The sequence below is a fragment of the Rana temporaria genome, chromosome 8 (genome assembly GCF_905171775.1).
Source record: "Rana temporaria chromosome 8, aRanTem1.1, whole genome shotgun sequence".
Taxonomy (NCBI): Eukaryota; Metazoa; Chordata; class Amphibia; order Anura; family Ranidae; genus Rana; species Rana temporaria.
The window spans coordinates 161,824,693-161,839,675 of NC_053496.1; the positions used below are offsets into that span (position 1 = coordinate 161,824,693).

The following is a 14,983-nucleotide window of genomic DNA, read 5'->3' on the forward strand; positions in this document are numbered from 1 at the left end:
ATGCAATAGCAATTGGCAGACTCAGAGACAAAATAATAGGCAGACAGCTATACAGGTAGAGGTGATAAAAAGTGATCAGCGTATAAATTGAGTAAATCAATAATACATAAATAAATATTCCAAAGTGAAAATTCACTTAGTGATAAAATGCCAAAAATATTGTGCAAAGTGCAGCAATACTGTGCAATATATGTATAGGACGAATAGTAAACAAAAAAGTCCCAAAGTGGATGATAAAGTGTCCATGTGTAAACAGATATCCAAACAAATGTGTCTTCACAGTCTTCTTATGTAGCTCTTCCATAAGTTGTGCTCACAGAGCGCTTACCTTATGGAAGGTGTATAACAGCTTGTGCGGATATAAATAATCCAGGGATGGTTCCTCTGCGTTGGTCTCCAGCTGTTGTCTGTCACTGTGGGTGTAGATGGCTTTACAGGATCTCTCCTCGATGTTAGTCCAAGTGTAAAGCAGAGAGACATCCCATAGTGAGGTATATCATTGAATTGTATTAAATAAAAACATATAAACTTACATAAAGGACTGTTAAGCAATGTAAAACAATGATTCAGCATTCAGTTCTTCTAGTGTGCACCAGGAAACACATTTGTTTGGATATCTGTTTACACAAGTACACTTTATCATCCACTTTGGGACTTTTTTGTTTACTATTCGTCCTATGCATATATTGCACAGTATTACTGCACTTTGCACAATATTTTTTGGTATTTTACCACTTTTATCACTAAGTTAATTTTCACTTTGGAATATTTATTTATGTATTATTGATTTACTTAATTTATGCGCTGATCACTTTTTATCACATCCACTTGAGGTATATAATTATTTATTTACTTATTCTGATTAAGCAGCATTTATTTGATTGTTTATCCTTATCTTACATTTGGTGACGCAGAAGCACCCTTCTCCTTTTATACAGGTAGAGGGCCTTTAAGCTAGATGCAGCAACTGTATTTGTAGAACTGCTGTGTCCAATGGCAACTGAACTTTTAACAGTCAATAGAGATCAGTACACAGTAACCCGTTATAGATCTTTTCCCACATCTCACAGTATCGTACTGTAGATCTTCACACACTGAGCTCCCGGTCTCTCACTAGACTTCAATATCTCAGTCGTCATTGGATCCCCTGAACTCTTCCACAGCTAACCCGCTGTATTCTCCTCAAGCGCCACCCCTGCAAACCCACTGGGTCCCCGACTTGGCTGTAGCTTTCCCGCCTTCCCCGGCTAGTGAATAAGGCTGCTCTGGTACTTATTCAGACTTCCATTACTGGCCTCTGATAACTGGAGTGGTTGTCCCTTAATGGCGACTGTTTCTCCTTTATCTCTGATCCTCACTTGCCTCTGGAAACAGGAGTGGTCGTCCCATGTGACAACTGCTTCTCCCTCACCGCTGGCAACAATGTGGAACCTCTGCAACTTGGTTGGGCTTCTGGCCGAAAGCCCCAACCTCGCACTGCTTCTCTCATACGTGGATAGGCCTCAGACAGCCTAGCAGCCAGGTGCTCCCAGGATAGGCCTCAGGCTTTTGGCCTAGCAACCCGGAACCTTGTAACACACGTACACCCAGGTGGCACAGAACCCCGATCACCTGACTCCTCCCGAATAAATAGGCGCTCCCAGCAGGCTAAGGGACCAACGAGACGCCTGCTAATTGGATAAGTCAACCTATTCACTCCTAGTCTGGATTCCCTATGCCCTCATCATTCTGCTGCCACAGGCAACAATACCACCTAGTGACCAAAGGGAGAGGTGCATCAAATCCAGAGTTAGGGAAAAAGCCAGCAAATCCCTGATCAATCAGCCAGGCTAGTTACCACCTAGCAAGCTAAATTTGTTAGCAACCCACCCTAATATCCGGGTGCTACATATTGTTCACAAGTTATTAGCAAGGCAATTTTTTTTATTTTAATGTTTTTACACAAAGTGTTCTGTTGTGTGATTGCCAGATGCTTTTTATTTGATTATTTATCACTACTCTTCACCTGCGCAATTACTACATTTCTTTTTCCATACTATCTTTCCACCATCCCCATCCACAACACCCCCACTCACAGCCACCACCACTTTCCCCATCCACTGCATTCCACTGCATTCCCACTCACAGACACCTTTTCACCACCACATCTTCCCATCCACGACACCCCCACTCACAAACATCACACCATCTCCCCATCCACCGCTACCGCACTCACAGCCACCATTCCACCACCCTCATCCCCATCCCCCACACCCAACTCACAGCCACCTTTTCACCATCCCCCTCCCCACCTTCCACTCCCCCACTTATAGACACTAAAACAATGGTTTTATACTATTTATATGTAGCACTACCCCCAAGTTTAAGGGTGTATGGTAAAAGCAGTAGTAACGGAATGTCCACAACAGGTGTCTTTTTCTGTGCTCTTTATTACCTAGCTGGGTAAAAACAATAAAACTTGTGGTGAAGAGTAAAGATGTAGTAGGAGAAGAAACAGCAGACTCAGGCGTAACAAATAGGAAACAGTCCTGCTTCCAACAACACTTTGTTTTCTTCGCCACTCCAGCCAGAGTGGGCGTAGTGTACCTGGACAGGCCACTCTCACTGACCTGGCAGCCAGAGTATCACTCAGAACTTTAAGGGAAAAAGTCTCTGCCACAGACCCTCCTTAGAATTGAGATAGCGGAGACAATCCTCCTTGATAGACTTTGTGCCTGGATCTCCTTCAGGTAGTTAGTAGTTAGGTTACCGACTGATAGGTGACCAAGTCCAGCCTTTCAGTGTCCGGTTACCTTGATCCCTGGTGGATTGTCAGGACCCTATCGGATCGCCAGCCTCTCTTGGCTCTCTCAGGTGGACTCCCCACCGAACAGCTTCCTCTCAAGGGAACAATGCTTGGGATCTTCTCAGGATTGGGGACCCAGTCGATCACTGGGGCCCAGCCACAGCTCAAAATGTTCCGGACCAACGTGGTCCCGGAACCAGGAACACCGCGTGGCACGCGCACCCCGGCCTGGTAGGCCATTTCTACCAGGGTGCCGTGATGTGGTCACCCTAAAGGTGGGTGCCTCACTGGAAGAAGACCCAGACCAATGGCGTCTGTCCCATAAATACCCTCCCCCAGCATGCACAGCAAGAAAAACACCTCCTGATAGGCCGCTGGGGAAAAGCACCCAAACCTCGACTCCACTGCTGCCACCTGTCGTCTTGGGGTGGCATCAGCACCCCAGAAGCGACAGAATGAGACCACAGCACAGCCAAGCTGAGACAGAGACCCAAATTCAAACAAATCAGCCTGGTCAGAGCTAACTAACGCTCTGACCCCCTCTAAATTTAAATTAGCACCGGTTCTTAGAAGTAACCAGGCGCTACACATATTGTACAAAAAACTAGCCCATTTTTGAACAGGAATCCTTTTGCGAAAATAGAATAACATTTGAATCAGTATACCTACCTTTTTAGTGATTATTGTTTTTAAGAACTAAAATATATATATATAAAAAAAAAAACCTTTCCATTTATATAATTACCAAAATAATACTTACAAGTTCCTGTTGGCATAGATAGTACCCATCCAAGTTAGTGTAACTACTAGAGTAATTAAAACGGTAGCACTGAATGATTATAAAATCAACACTGTTTAGGATCACAGCTGTCATGCTGAAAATGGAGCTAATGATGTTCAGTCCCAGAGAGCCTCTGATCTGTAAAGTGAAAACAGGAAGAATAAACCCATGAGACAATAATAACATTAACAGACTTAAAGTAAAATGTTTGCAAACTGTTATGTAGCCAGGGACTCTGTAGCTGGCCAACTAAGACCCGTCCTAGGTTGCTAATGTGACTTGCATGCATATACAGCTAGAACTGCTAATAACCTTAAAGGGTCACTAAAGGAATTTTTTTTTCTAGCTAAATAGCTTCCTTTACCTTACTGCAGTACTGGTTTCATGTCCTCATTGTTCGTTTTTGCTTTGAAGTAGCTGTAATTCTGCTGTGATCTCCACACTTCCTGGTTGCCTGTTTCCTTATAACCATCGTACTGGGAGCTTTCTCACGGTGGTCTAAGCTGTCATTACTGTGTGTCTAAAACTCCTCAGAACCTATCAGATTCATTTTAAAAACAAAACACTGCCCTGGATTTGTTTGTTTTTGTTCTGTGAGTCTTCCCGACTCACCTCTCACCCGGAACTTCATGTATGTACATTTAAAACCAAAGTGAAACTAGAGGCACATTATATGATAGATTAAATTCAATTTTTAATCATTTTTAAAAGGAATCAGTTAACTTTTATGTCTCTATACCAAATAAACAGTCATTTCAGCAAAAACATTTTTTTCCTTTAGTGACCCTTTAATACAATTCATATGCTCATATGTGAGAGATAAAAGCAGAGCTATTTACTGTGACTTTATATATGGATGTCCTGTAACTGTTGTATATTGTGTTCACAGAAGCAAAAAGAGAGAATATGTCTTTTAATATTTGTTGTGTGAAGGTAGGCTCAATGACACAGCAGAATTGAAACCAGAAAGCATAGAGCTAAGCTTTTGTTATTCAGAAGGAGTATTGGCCAATCACAGCCAATCTCACATTGAGCAGGAGTCTTGGCCAATCACACCCAGCGTACACATGACCGTTTTTGGGGTTCTAAAAAATTATGTTTTTTTTTTAAATGTCATTAAAAACGATGGTGTGTGGACTCTAGGGCATTTTTCGTGATCTAAAAAATGGGCATTAAAAATTTCGAACATGCTCTATTTTTTAACGTTGTTTTTAACCACTTAAGCCCCGGACCAAAATGCTGCCTAAAGACCCAAGGGGTTTTTACAGTTCGGGACTGCGTCGCTTTAACAGACAATTGCGCGGTCGTGCGACGTGGCTCCCAAACAAAATTGGAGTCTTTTTTTCCCCACAAATAGAGCTTTCTTTTGGTGGTATTTGATCACCTCTGCGGTTTTTATTTTTTGCGCTATAAACAAAAATAGAGCGACAATTTTGAAAAAAATGCTATATTTTTTACTTTTTGCTATAATAAATATCCCCCAAAAACATATATAACATTTTTTTTTCCTCAGTTTAGGCCGATACGTATTCTTCTACCTATTTTTGGTAAAATAAATCGCAATAATCGTTTATCGGTTTGTTTGCGCAAAATTTATAGTGTTTACAAAATAGGGGATAGTTTTTTTGCATTTTTATTATTTTATTTTTTTTTTACTACTAATGGCGGCGATCAGCGATTTTTTTCGTGACTGCGACATTATGGCGGACACTTCGGACAATTTTGACACATTTTTGGGACAATTGTCATTTTCACAGCAAAAAATGCATTTAAATTGCATTCTTTATTGTGAAAATGACAGTTGCAGTTTGGGAGTTAACCACAGGGGGCGCTGTAGGAGTTAGGGTTCACCTAGTGTGTGTTTACAACTGTAGGGAGGTGTGGCTGTAGGAATGACGTCATCGATCGTGTCTTCCCTATAAAGGGAATGACGCGATCGATGCGCCGACACAGTGAAGCACGGGGAAGCCGTGTTTACACACGGCTCTCCCCGTTCTTCAGCTCCGGGGAGCGATCGCGACGGAGCGGCTATAAACGAAAAGCCGCGCCGTCGTCCCGGATCGCTCCTGAAGCCACGGGGACCGCCGCATGTACGGGGGGGGGTCCCGATCGGACCCCCGACCCACGTCAAGCAGGGCACGTATATATACGTTGATGTGCCTGCCTGTGCCATTCTGCTGACGTATATGTACATGAGGCGGTCCTTAAGTGGTTAAGGTTGTAAAAAATGGTCGTGTGTGGGCTTTAACGACGTGAAAAAACGTGCATGCTCAGAAGCAAGTTATGAGACGGGAGCGCTCATTCTAGTAAAACTAGCGTTCGTAATGGAGCAAGCACATTCATCACGCTGTAACAGACTGAAAAGCGCAAATTGTCTTTTACTAACACAAAATCAGCTAAAGCAGCCCAAAGGGTGGCGCCATCCGCATGGTACTTCCCCTTTATAGTGCCGTCGTACGTGTTGTACGTCACCGCGCTTTGCTAGAGAATTTTTTTGTTCACGATCGTGTGTAGGCAAGGCTGTTTCAATGATCGGGTTGAAAAAAACATCGTTTTTTCTAGATCCTTAAAAACGTCATATTTTTAGAACCCGAAAAACTGTCTTGTGTACGCGGCATGTCACTCATTCTGTCTGGGAAATTCCCAGCACATTTCTAGAATTCATTACACCAGAAAGAGAAGATCTGAACAGACACAAACCAGTCAGAGTTCTGTTTTATGGAAGAAAGTGGCCAAAATAGGTATTTAATACAGTTATATATGTTCCTATTGTTAATAGTGTGATTAGAACTGTTTACTGAACTAGTTGTGTGTGTTCACTTGTAGTTCCACCAAACGTGCTAACAAACATCATAGCAAATGTTCAAGCAAACAAACAAACGTGTTATCAAACATCACAGCAAATGGTCAAACTACTAACAGCAATATAGGGCGAGTAAAACTATTGATTAAGCCTCATAGAGATCATAAAGTGTTTAACCACTTGCCGCCCGCCAATGACAGAATGACGGCGGCAAAGTGGTTGTAAAATCCTGACTGGACGTCATATGACGTCCTCAGGATTCTGAGCCGCTGTGCGCCCCCGGGGGCGCGCATCGCGGCGATCGTTGTTGCAGGGTGTCAGTCTGACACCCCGCAACACCGATCTAGGTAAAGTGTCTCTCACAGAGACACTTTACCACGTGATCAGCCGTGTCCAATCACGGCTGATCACGATGTAAACAGCAAAAGCCGGTAATCGGCTTTTCCTCACTCGCGTCTGTCAGACGCGAGTAGAGGAGAGCCGATCGGCTGCTCCTCTGAGAGGGGGGTTTGTGCTGATCGATTATCAGCACAGCCCCCCCTGAGGATGCCCACTGGACCACCAGGGATGCCCACTGGACCACCAGGGATTCCACTAGATCACCAGGGATTTAAATCAAAGTTATGCCACCCTAGACCACCAGGGATGACACATAATGGATGCCAATCAGTGCCAAAATGGATGCCAATCAGTGCCCACAATGGGCATCACTGATTGGCAGGCATTGTTTGGCACTGATTGGCATCTATTAGCACAACACATTAGTTAGTGCCCATCTATGCCCATCCATGCCGCCTATCAGTGCCCATCCATGCCGCTTAGTGAAGGAGAAAACTTACTTATTTACAATGTTTTATAACGGAAACAAAAAAAATGTTTTTTAAATTTTCGGTAATTTTTTTTTTTTTTTGCAGAAAATAAAAATCCCAGAGGTGATCAAATACCACCAAAAGAAAACTCTATTTGTGGGTACAAAATGATAAAAATTTAGTTTGGGTACAGTGTAGCATGACCGCGCAATTGTAATTTAAAATGCAACAGCACTGAAAGCTAAAAATTGGTCTGGGCGGGAAGGTGTATAAGTGCCCTGTATGGAAGTGGTTAAATAACTTAAAGTGAGAGTACAGATACTGAAGAAAGAAATGTATATACCATTTTATGTAGAATGACAAGATTGAACAGTTGAACCGCCATTTGTTATACTTTATTCAACACATGTTTGTACATGGACTGTCTGCTACGAAATTGTCAGTGTTATATATGGAGAAAAGCTGAAGTTAATAAAGAAGTTATCTCAAGAGTTTGGTGTGCTCTTTAAACCTACTGCTTCAATAGAACGGCGCTAGAGGAATTATAGAGTAACAGATGGTCTTTTTTGGACTAAAAGTTCAGAGAAATCAAAATTCTTCTAATGCCACTGTGCATAAAGGCACTTCATAGTGCTGCGCCTGCCACAGACTTTTGGAGGAGCGGGTTGTGTGCTTCTGTGCCCTCTCCCCTCCTTTCAGAAGACGTGGACAATCACATTTGTAGTGATCTACACCTCCACAATTGTAGCAAGTCACTGAATCTGCCAACCATCTCCTCGAGTTCTCAACTGAACCATTATCGGGTCTAAGGGCTCGGTTCACACTGCTGTACTGCGAATTTGTTCAGTTTTGTTGTCCTGTGTGAGGTACGAATTTACCGCAAATTTCAGGAGTTGGACATTCTGCGATTGATGTTCTAACCATTGGAAATATTAAGGTAAAAAAAAAGGTGTTAACTTCCTGTGTATTTTCTGTTTTTTTTGTGGAGTAGTGTGGTGGAATTCGCACATATGTGAACCATCGATGCGATTCCAGAACTATTTACATTGATGTCTATGGAGACTAAATTTGCAACGCTGTAAACTCGCACAAGACCCTTTTTTTTATTGCATTGCATTCGTAGAGGAATCGCAACACATGTACAGTACAGACCAAAAGTTTGGACACACCTTCTCATTCAAAGAGTTTTATTTATTTTCATGACTATGAAAATTGTAGATTCACACTGAAGGCATCACAACTATGAAGTAACACATGTGGAATTATACATAACAAAAAAGTGTGAAACAACTGAAAATATATTTCATATTCTAGGTTCTTCAAAGTAGTCACCTTTTGCAGCAGACACATCTCTAGAACTGGTAAGAGGAGACTGTGTGAATCAGGCCTTCATGGTAGAATATCTGCTAGGAAACCACTGCTAAAGAAAGGCAACAAGCAGAAGAGACTTGTTTGGGCTAAAGAACACAAGGAATGGACATTAGACCAGTGGAAATATGTGCTTTGGTCTGATGAGTCCAAACTTGAGATCTTTGGTTCCAACCCCCGTGTCTTTGTGCGACGCAGAAAAGGTGAACGGATGGACTCTACATGCCTGGTTCCCACCGTGAAGCATGGAGGAGGAGGTGTGATGGTGTGGGGGTACTTTGCTGGTGACACTGTTGGGGATTTAGACAAAATTAAAGGCATACTGAACCAGCATGGCTACCACAGCATCTTGCAGCGGCATGCTATTCCATCCGGTTTGCGTTTAGTTGGACCATCATTTATTTTTCAACAGGACAATGACCCCAAACACACCTCCAGGCTGTGTAAGGGCTATTTGACCAAGAAGGAGAGTGATGGGGTGCTGCGCCAGGTGACTACCTCTTGAAGCTCATCAAGAGAATGCCAAGAGTGTGCCAAGCAGTAATCAAAGCAAAAGGTGGCTACTTTGAAGAACCTAGAATATGAAATATATTTTATTTATTTTTATATTTAGTTTTGATGCCTTCAGTGTGAATCTACAATTTTCATAGTCATGAAAATAAAGAAAACTCTTTGAATGAGAAGGTGTGTCCAAACTTTTGGTCTGTACTGTATGTGAACAACTTTCATTGAAAACAATGACTTTATGGATGTCATGCGAATTTAGAATGTTTTTGACGCATCACATTCATTATAAACTCGCATCAGTGTGAACCGGGCCTAAAACCTGTCTCATCTGGACTTCATCTACTGAGCTGGGATTTATACCTTTATTCAGCAGCAGCTAATGCATTATCTTGGCAAAGCACCTCTGTGTTCTCCCAAACACATCTTGAAGGATACTCAAGTAATCATAGGTGGTACAGTCTGGTTTGCTGAGCTTCAGGTTCCGAATAGCTATTGAGGCTTAAGCACTTGGTGATCCTCTGCTTTGTCTGGGTCTCAGAAATATTATTCAGGGTTTGCATGGCTTGCTCCAACCACTCTTTGAAACCTTCATTACCGGCAAGCACTGGCTCGTTGCTTGAGAAAACCCTCAGTTTCCGATACCCGGACTCAGTGTATGTCGGGCTACTCTTCTGGCAATTTGCCGTGAACTCTCCCAGTGTGGCAATGAATTCAGGCCCTATCATGGCCAAAGGTGCTGGCAAAGCAGTTCCTTCTGTTGGAGTTGCTTGGCTTTAAAGTGGATGTAAACCCCATTTTTTTTTTATGTCACAATGTAGAGCAGGGTCCCATGAGGCATTGCCAGGCTAACAGTTACAAGCATGACTCTCACAGGCAGAGGCATGATGGGACTTGTAGTTTCGGAACAGCTGGAGGGTCGCCAGTTTGACACCCCTGATGTAGAGTATAAGATTTCCTATCATCTGTGCCCAGTCTTGCCACACAGAGTTAATCCAGCTCTGAGCAATCCTCTTTTATTGTTCAGTGAAAATGAACAGACTTCCAAATAATACCCTGTCTAAATACAAAGTCCATTCCTCTCTCCTTGCTTTGAGTGACAGGTTATTTTACATATCTAGCTTGGACATGTTTATCATATGTTATGTTATGTTTATCATAATATGAGGTGATCCACAGGTCATTGTATATTACCAGGATGTGTTATGTGGGGGAGGGGTGGATTTCTCACTTTTTATACTGTGGATCACTTCATATTATGATTAACATAACATATGATCAGGGCTTTTTTTTCAGCAGCAACGCGGGGGAACGCAGTTCCGGCACCTACCAAACTGAATGTATGTAATGGAAAGAGGTTCTGGGGTGTGCTGGAGAGTCTATTTATGCTGGCTGTTGGGGGATCTATTGCTAGAGGGGATCTATTTTGCGAAGGAAAGAAGTCTATTGTTGCTGGGGAGTTCTTCTGTTGCTCGTGGGGGAGGTGGGTAAGGGGTGGAACCAAGGAACTGTGCTCGGAGGTGGGTAGGGGGTGGAGTCAAGGGTGACTTGGAAGGAAGGAGTTCCTGCACCTATTCTCTGAGAAAAAAAGCCCTGCATATGATAAACATGTCCAAGCTAGATATGTAAATAACCTGTCACTCAAAGCATGGAGAGAGGAAAGGACTTTTTATTTAGACAGGGTTTTATCTGGAAGTCTGCTAATTTTCACTGAACAATAAAAGAGGATTGCTCAGAGCTGGATTAACTCTGTGTGGCAAGACTGGGCACAGATGATAGGAAATATTTTACTCTACATTGTGACATCAATGGCAATTGTGACATTTTTTGGGGTTTACATCCACTTTAAAGCCAAGCAACTCCAACAGAAGGAACTGCTTTGCCAGCACCTTTGGCCATGATAGGACCTGAATTCATTGCCACACTGGGAGAGTTCACGGCAAGTTGCATCCACTTTAACTCTCTTGGTTGGTATGTGGCACTCTCAGCTGAACCAGATGAGCTTCAACATCATCAGTCAGCTGTAGATTAGCCCTCTGGAAACAGTTAGGGATTCCACTTCTCCACTCTAGAAGTACATACTGTAAGAGCAAAAGGCGTCTTGATCTGCTTTCATGTCTAGTATGTACACTCACTGGTCAGGAAATAATGCCATCACTGCTTGTCACATTTTTGCGACCCTTTACAGTATTGTAAATTAAACCTTCTACCCACTGATTGCATTTGTGAAGTGGAAGGAAAATGACAAATGGTTTTCAGAAATTTTTACAATTATGTTTCACTTTGTGTTGGTCGCTCACATAAAATCCCAATAAAATACATTTAAGTTTTTGGTTGTAACATGACAAAATGTGGAAAATTCCAAGGGGTATGAATACTTTTTCAAGGCCCTGCATGTACCAGGATCTAGCGAGTGAAGCCTTTACCTGTGCTCTTGCTACTTCATGGACCCCAACCATGAACCGTGGACTGTTTGAGTCTGCCTTTACCTGTGCTCATACTACTTCACACTCCCCAGCCATGAACCGTGCGCCTATACGGTATAGTGCTACAGCAGCTAAGCAAGAAGTGCCCCCTGCTAGCAATATTCTAATGCCGCGTACACACGATCGTTATTCATGTCATGAAAAAAATACAAAGGGCTAGACTCAGGTAGTAGTTACGGCGGCGTATCTGCGCCGTCGTATCTTTACGCCGATTCTTAAAGGCAGATACGTTCAAAAAATAGGCTTCCTCCACCGACGTAACTTGAATACGGCGGCGTATAATTGTGTGCAATTTTACGCTGGCAGCTAGGGGCGCTTCCATTGTTTTCGGCGTAGAATATGCAAATGACCTAGATACGCCGATTCACAAACGTACGTACGGCCGGTGACTTGTCCTCAATGTTCCCCTATGGGGGAAGTTCCTCCACTGACTGCGCAGGCGCAAACTTCCCGACGGAAATCCCCGAACCTCGCCCGGCATCCAGGCTCATTCTTTAACATCCCCGTGGATTGGAGGATGTTAAAAAAAGAGCCAGGAGGCCGAGCGAGCGAAGCGAGCCGTCCGAGCGCAGCGAGGACGTGAGGCCGACTGGCCACTTTCCTCTAAGTCCACGTCGCCCTGGATGCTGGCCGCCGTTCGGGGATTTCCGTCAGCAAGTTTGCACCTGCGCAGTGCTTGAAGGAACTTTCCCGATGGCTGGAACCATCTCTGCGCATCAGTTCGCGCATGCGCTGGAACTTCCGTGATACCTGGAACCAGCACGGCAGATTAATAATGTCGTTTACGTTAGGCTTTTTCGGCGTAAGGTTGTTCCTGCTATTAGGAGGCGCAGCCAATGTTAAAGGGTCACTAAAGGAAAAAAAATGTTTTGCTGAAATGACTGTTTACAGGGTATAGACACATAAAAGTTAACTGATTCCTTTTAAAAATGATTAAAAATAGATTAAATTCTATCATATAATGTGCCTCTAGTTTCACTTTCGGTTTTAAACTGGTTTCATGTTTATGTGAAGTAAAGAGACCCACAGAACAAAAACAAACAAATCCAGGGCAGTGTTTTGTTTTTAAAATGAATCTGATTGGTTCTGAGGAGTTTTAGACACACAGCTTAGACCACAGTGAGAAGCTGCCATGAGTTTTTTCATAAGGAGCCAGACAAGCAGGAAGTGTGGAGATCACAGCAGAATTACAGCTACTTCAAAGCAAAAACAAACAATGAGGACATGAAACCAGGACTGCAGTAAGGTAAAGGAAGCTATTTAGCTAAAAAAAAAATTCCTTGAGTGATCCTTTAAGTATGGACGTCGTTCCCGTTTCGAAATTTGAATTTTTTACGTCGTTTGCGCAAGTCGTTCGCGAATAGGGCTGGACGTAATTTACGTTCACGTCAAAAGCAATGACGATTTACGGCGGAATTTCGAGCATGTGCACTGGGATTCTTTCACGAACAGCGCATGCGCCGTTCGTAAAAAACGTAAAATACGCGGGGTCACCATTAATTTAAATAAAACACGCCCCCCTCATCATCATTTGAATTAGGCGCGCTTACGCCGGCCACATTTACACTACGCCGCCGTAAGTTAGGAGGCAAGTGCTTTGTGAATACAGCACTTGCCTCTCAAACTTACGGTGGCGCAGCGTAAATACGCCGTAAGATCGCGCGCAGCTACCTGAATCTAGCCCAAAGTTTTTCTCAACGTGATTCTGTGTATGCCTGCCGTGCACACACACGATCCTGAAAAAAAAAAGCTTGAGCAAAGCGCGGTGACGTACAACACGTACAATGGCAATATAAAGAGGAAGTTCCATTCGAATGGCACCTTGGGCTGCTTATGCTAATTTCCCTGTCTCATAACTTGCTTCTTAGCATGCGTGTTTTTTTCCCCCCTCGTTAAAGAGTACACACGACCGTTTTTTTTACAACGTGAAAAACGATGAGAAAAAATAGAGCAGGTTCTAAATTTTTAACGCACATTTTTCTCGTCTAGAAAAATGCTCTGGAGCCTACACACGACCGTTTTTCACAACCAGTTTAAAAAATTGCATTTTTCTCGTCATGAAAAACGGTCGTGTGTACGGGGCATAAGACTGATAACTGAGCCGGAGTGAATGAACTGTTGTGTGCCTGGCTGCCTCTGCAGTGTTGGATAAAGAACCTGTCTAAACAAAAGCAGCTCCTTCACGGGTAGCGCTACATGAACACTCAGGAACTGCTTTTTTTGCTTTTGCAGTTGCTGCTTGACATTCTCTGTAAGTACCAGGGCTTTTTTTCAGGGGGAACTCAGTTCCACCAACTCTGGCACAGACCCTTTGGTGCCTGCTCACCACAATCACTTGTAAACACAGAAGTCTGGCTTCTGTGTTTACAAGTGACAGCTCTGCACTCTGGCCCAGATTCAGGTAGCAATTGCGTCTGCGTAACCATAGTTGCGCAGCGCAATTGCTTACTTGCGCCGGCTTTTAAAATGCTCCTGATTCAGGAACCTCGTTACGCCGACTGCAGCCTAAGATATGACTAGCATAAGGCTCTTATGCCAGTCATATCGTAGGCTGCATTCTTACGATGGCCGCTAGGGGGCGTTCCCGTAGTGGTCAGCGTATAGTATGCAAATTGCATACTAACGCCGATTCACTACCCTACGCGAGCCCTGCGTACGCAGTTTACGTTTTTTCCGTTCATCGGGTTTCGCGTAAGGCTGCTCCTGCTAATAGCAGGGGCAGCCAATGCTACGTATACCCGTCGTTCCCGCGTTGCGAAGTTTAAATTTTACGTCGTTTGCGTAAGTGAATCGTGAATGGCGCTGGGCGCCATTTACGTTCACTTTGAAGCAAATGACGTCCTTGCAACGTCATTTGCCGCAATGCACGTCGGGAAAGTTTCCCGACGGAGCATGCGCACTACGTTCGGCGCGGGAACACGCCTAATTTAAATGATCCACGCCCCCTACGGGATCATTTAAATTACGCTCCCTTACGCCGGGCATTTTTGAGGAGCGCCCACGCAAATTACGTGGCTACTGCTTCGTGAATGAAGCATAGCGCAAATAATTTGCGGGGGCGCAGGGCAAAAACGGGACGCTGCGCCTCCGTAATGTTACTTTTCAGCTACGTAGAAAATGAAAACAAAAACTCACCAAGCAGATATTGGGTTTTGTCTGAGCTGCAATTGTCAGAGATCCGGCAATTATGTACTGCAATAAAAACATAAAAACAATAATAACACAACTGAACATTATTCTAAAACATTGCTTGCACAAATTTCACAAGCATTTATGCAAACTGAACAAGATGTCACAATTTTTTCAGAGAAATTGCTGTATTGTCAGCGACAAAATGTAGTATCGTTTTCTAAAATACTTCAACGAGAAAACTATTCTGCATTTTAAACACTAGATGGAGCTCAATATACAGGAATTATTGGGGTAGATTCAGGTAGGGCTGCGCAC

The 14,983-nt window shown here is 43.4% G+C and overlaps 1 protein-coding gene across 1 annotated transcript in view; it reads right to left on the minus strand.

Annotated features, from left to right (window-relative positions):
- Nucleotides 1–14,983, minus strand: part of LOC120909304 (membrane-spanning 4-domains subfamily A member 4D-like) — a 69,525-nt gene that overhangs the window by 11,458 nt on the left and 43,084 nt on the right. The window contains exons 4-5 of the mRNA XM_040321051.1: nt 14,672–14,728; nt 3,546–3,704 (exon numbers count right to left, since the gene is read on the minus strand). Coding sequence (XP_040176985.1) covers nt 3,546–3,704; nt 14,672–14,728 — 216 coding nt within the window. The remainder of the gene's footprint in view (nt 1–3,545; nt 3,705–14,671; nt 14,729–14,983) is intronic.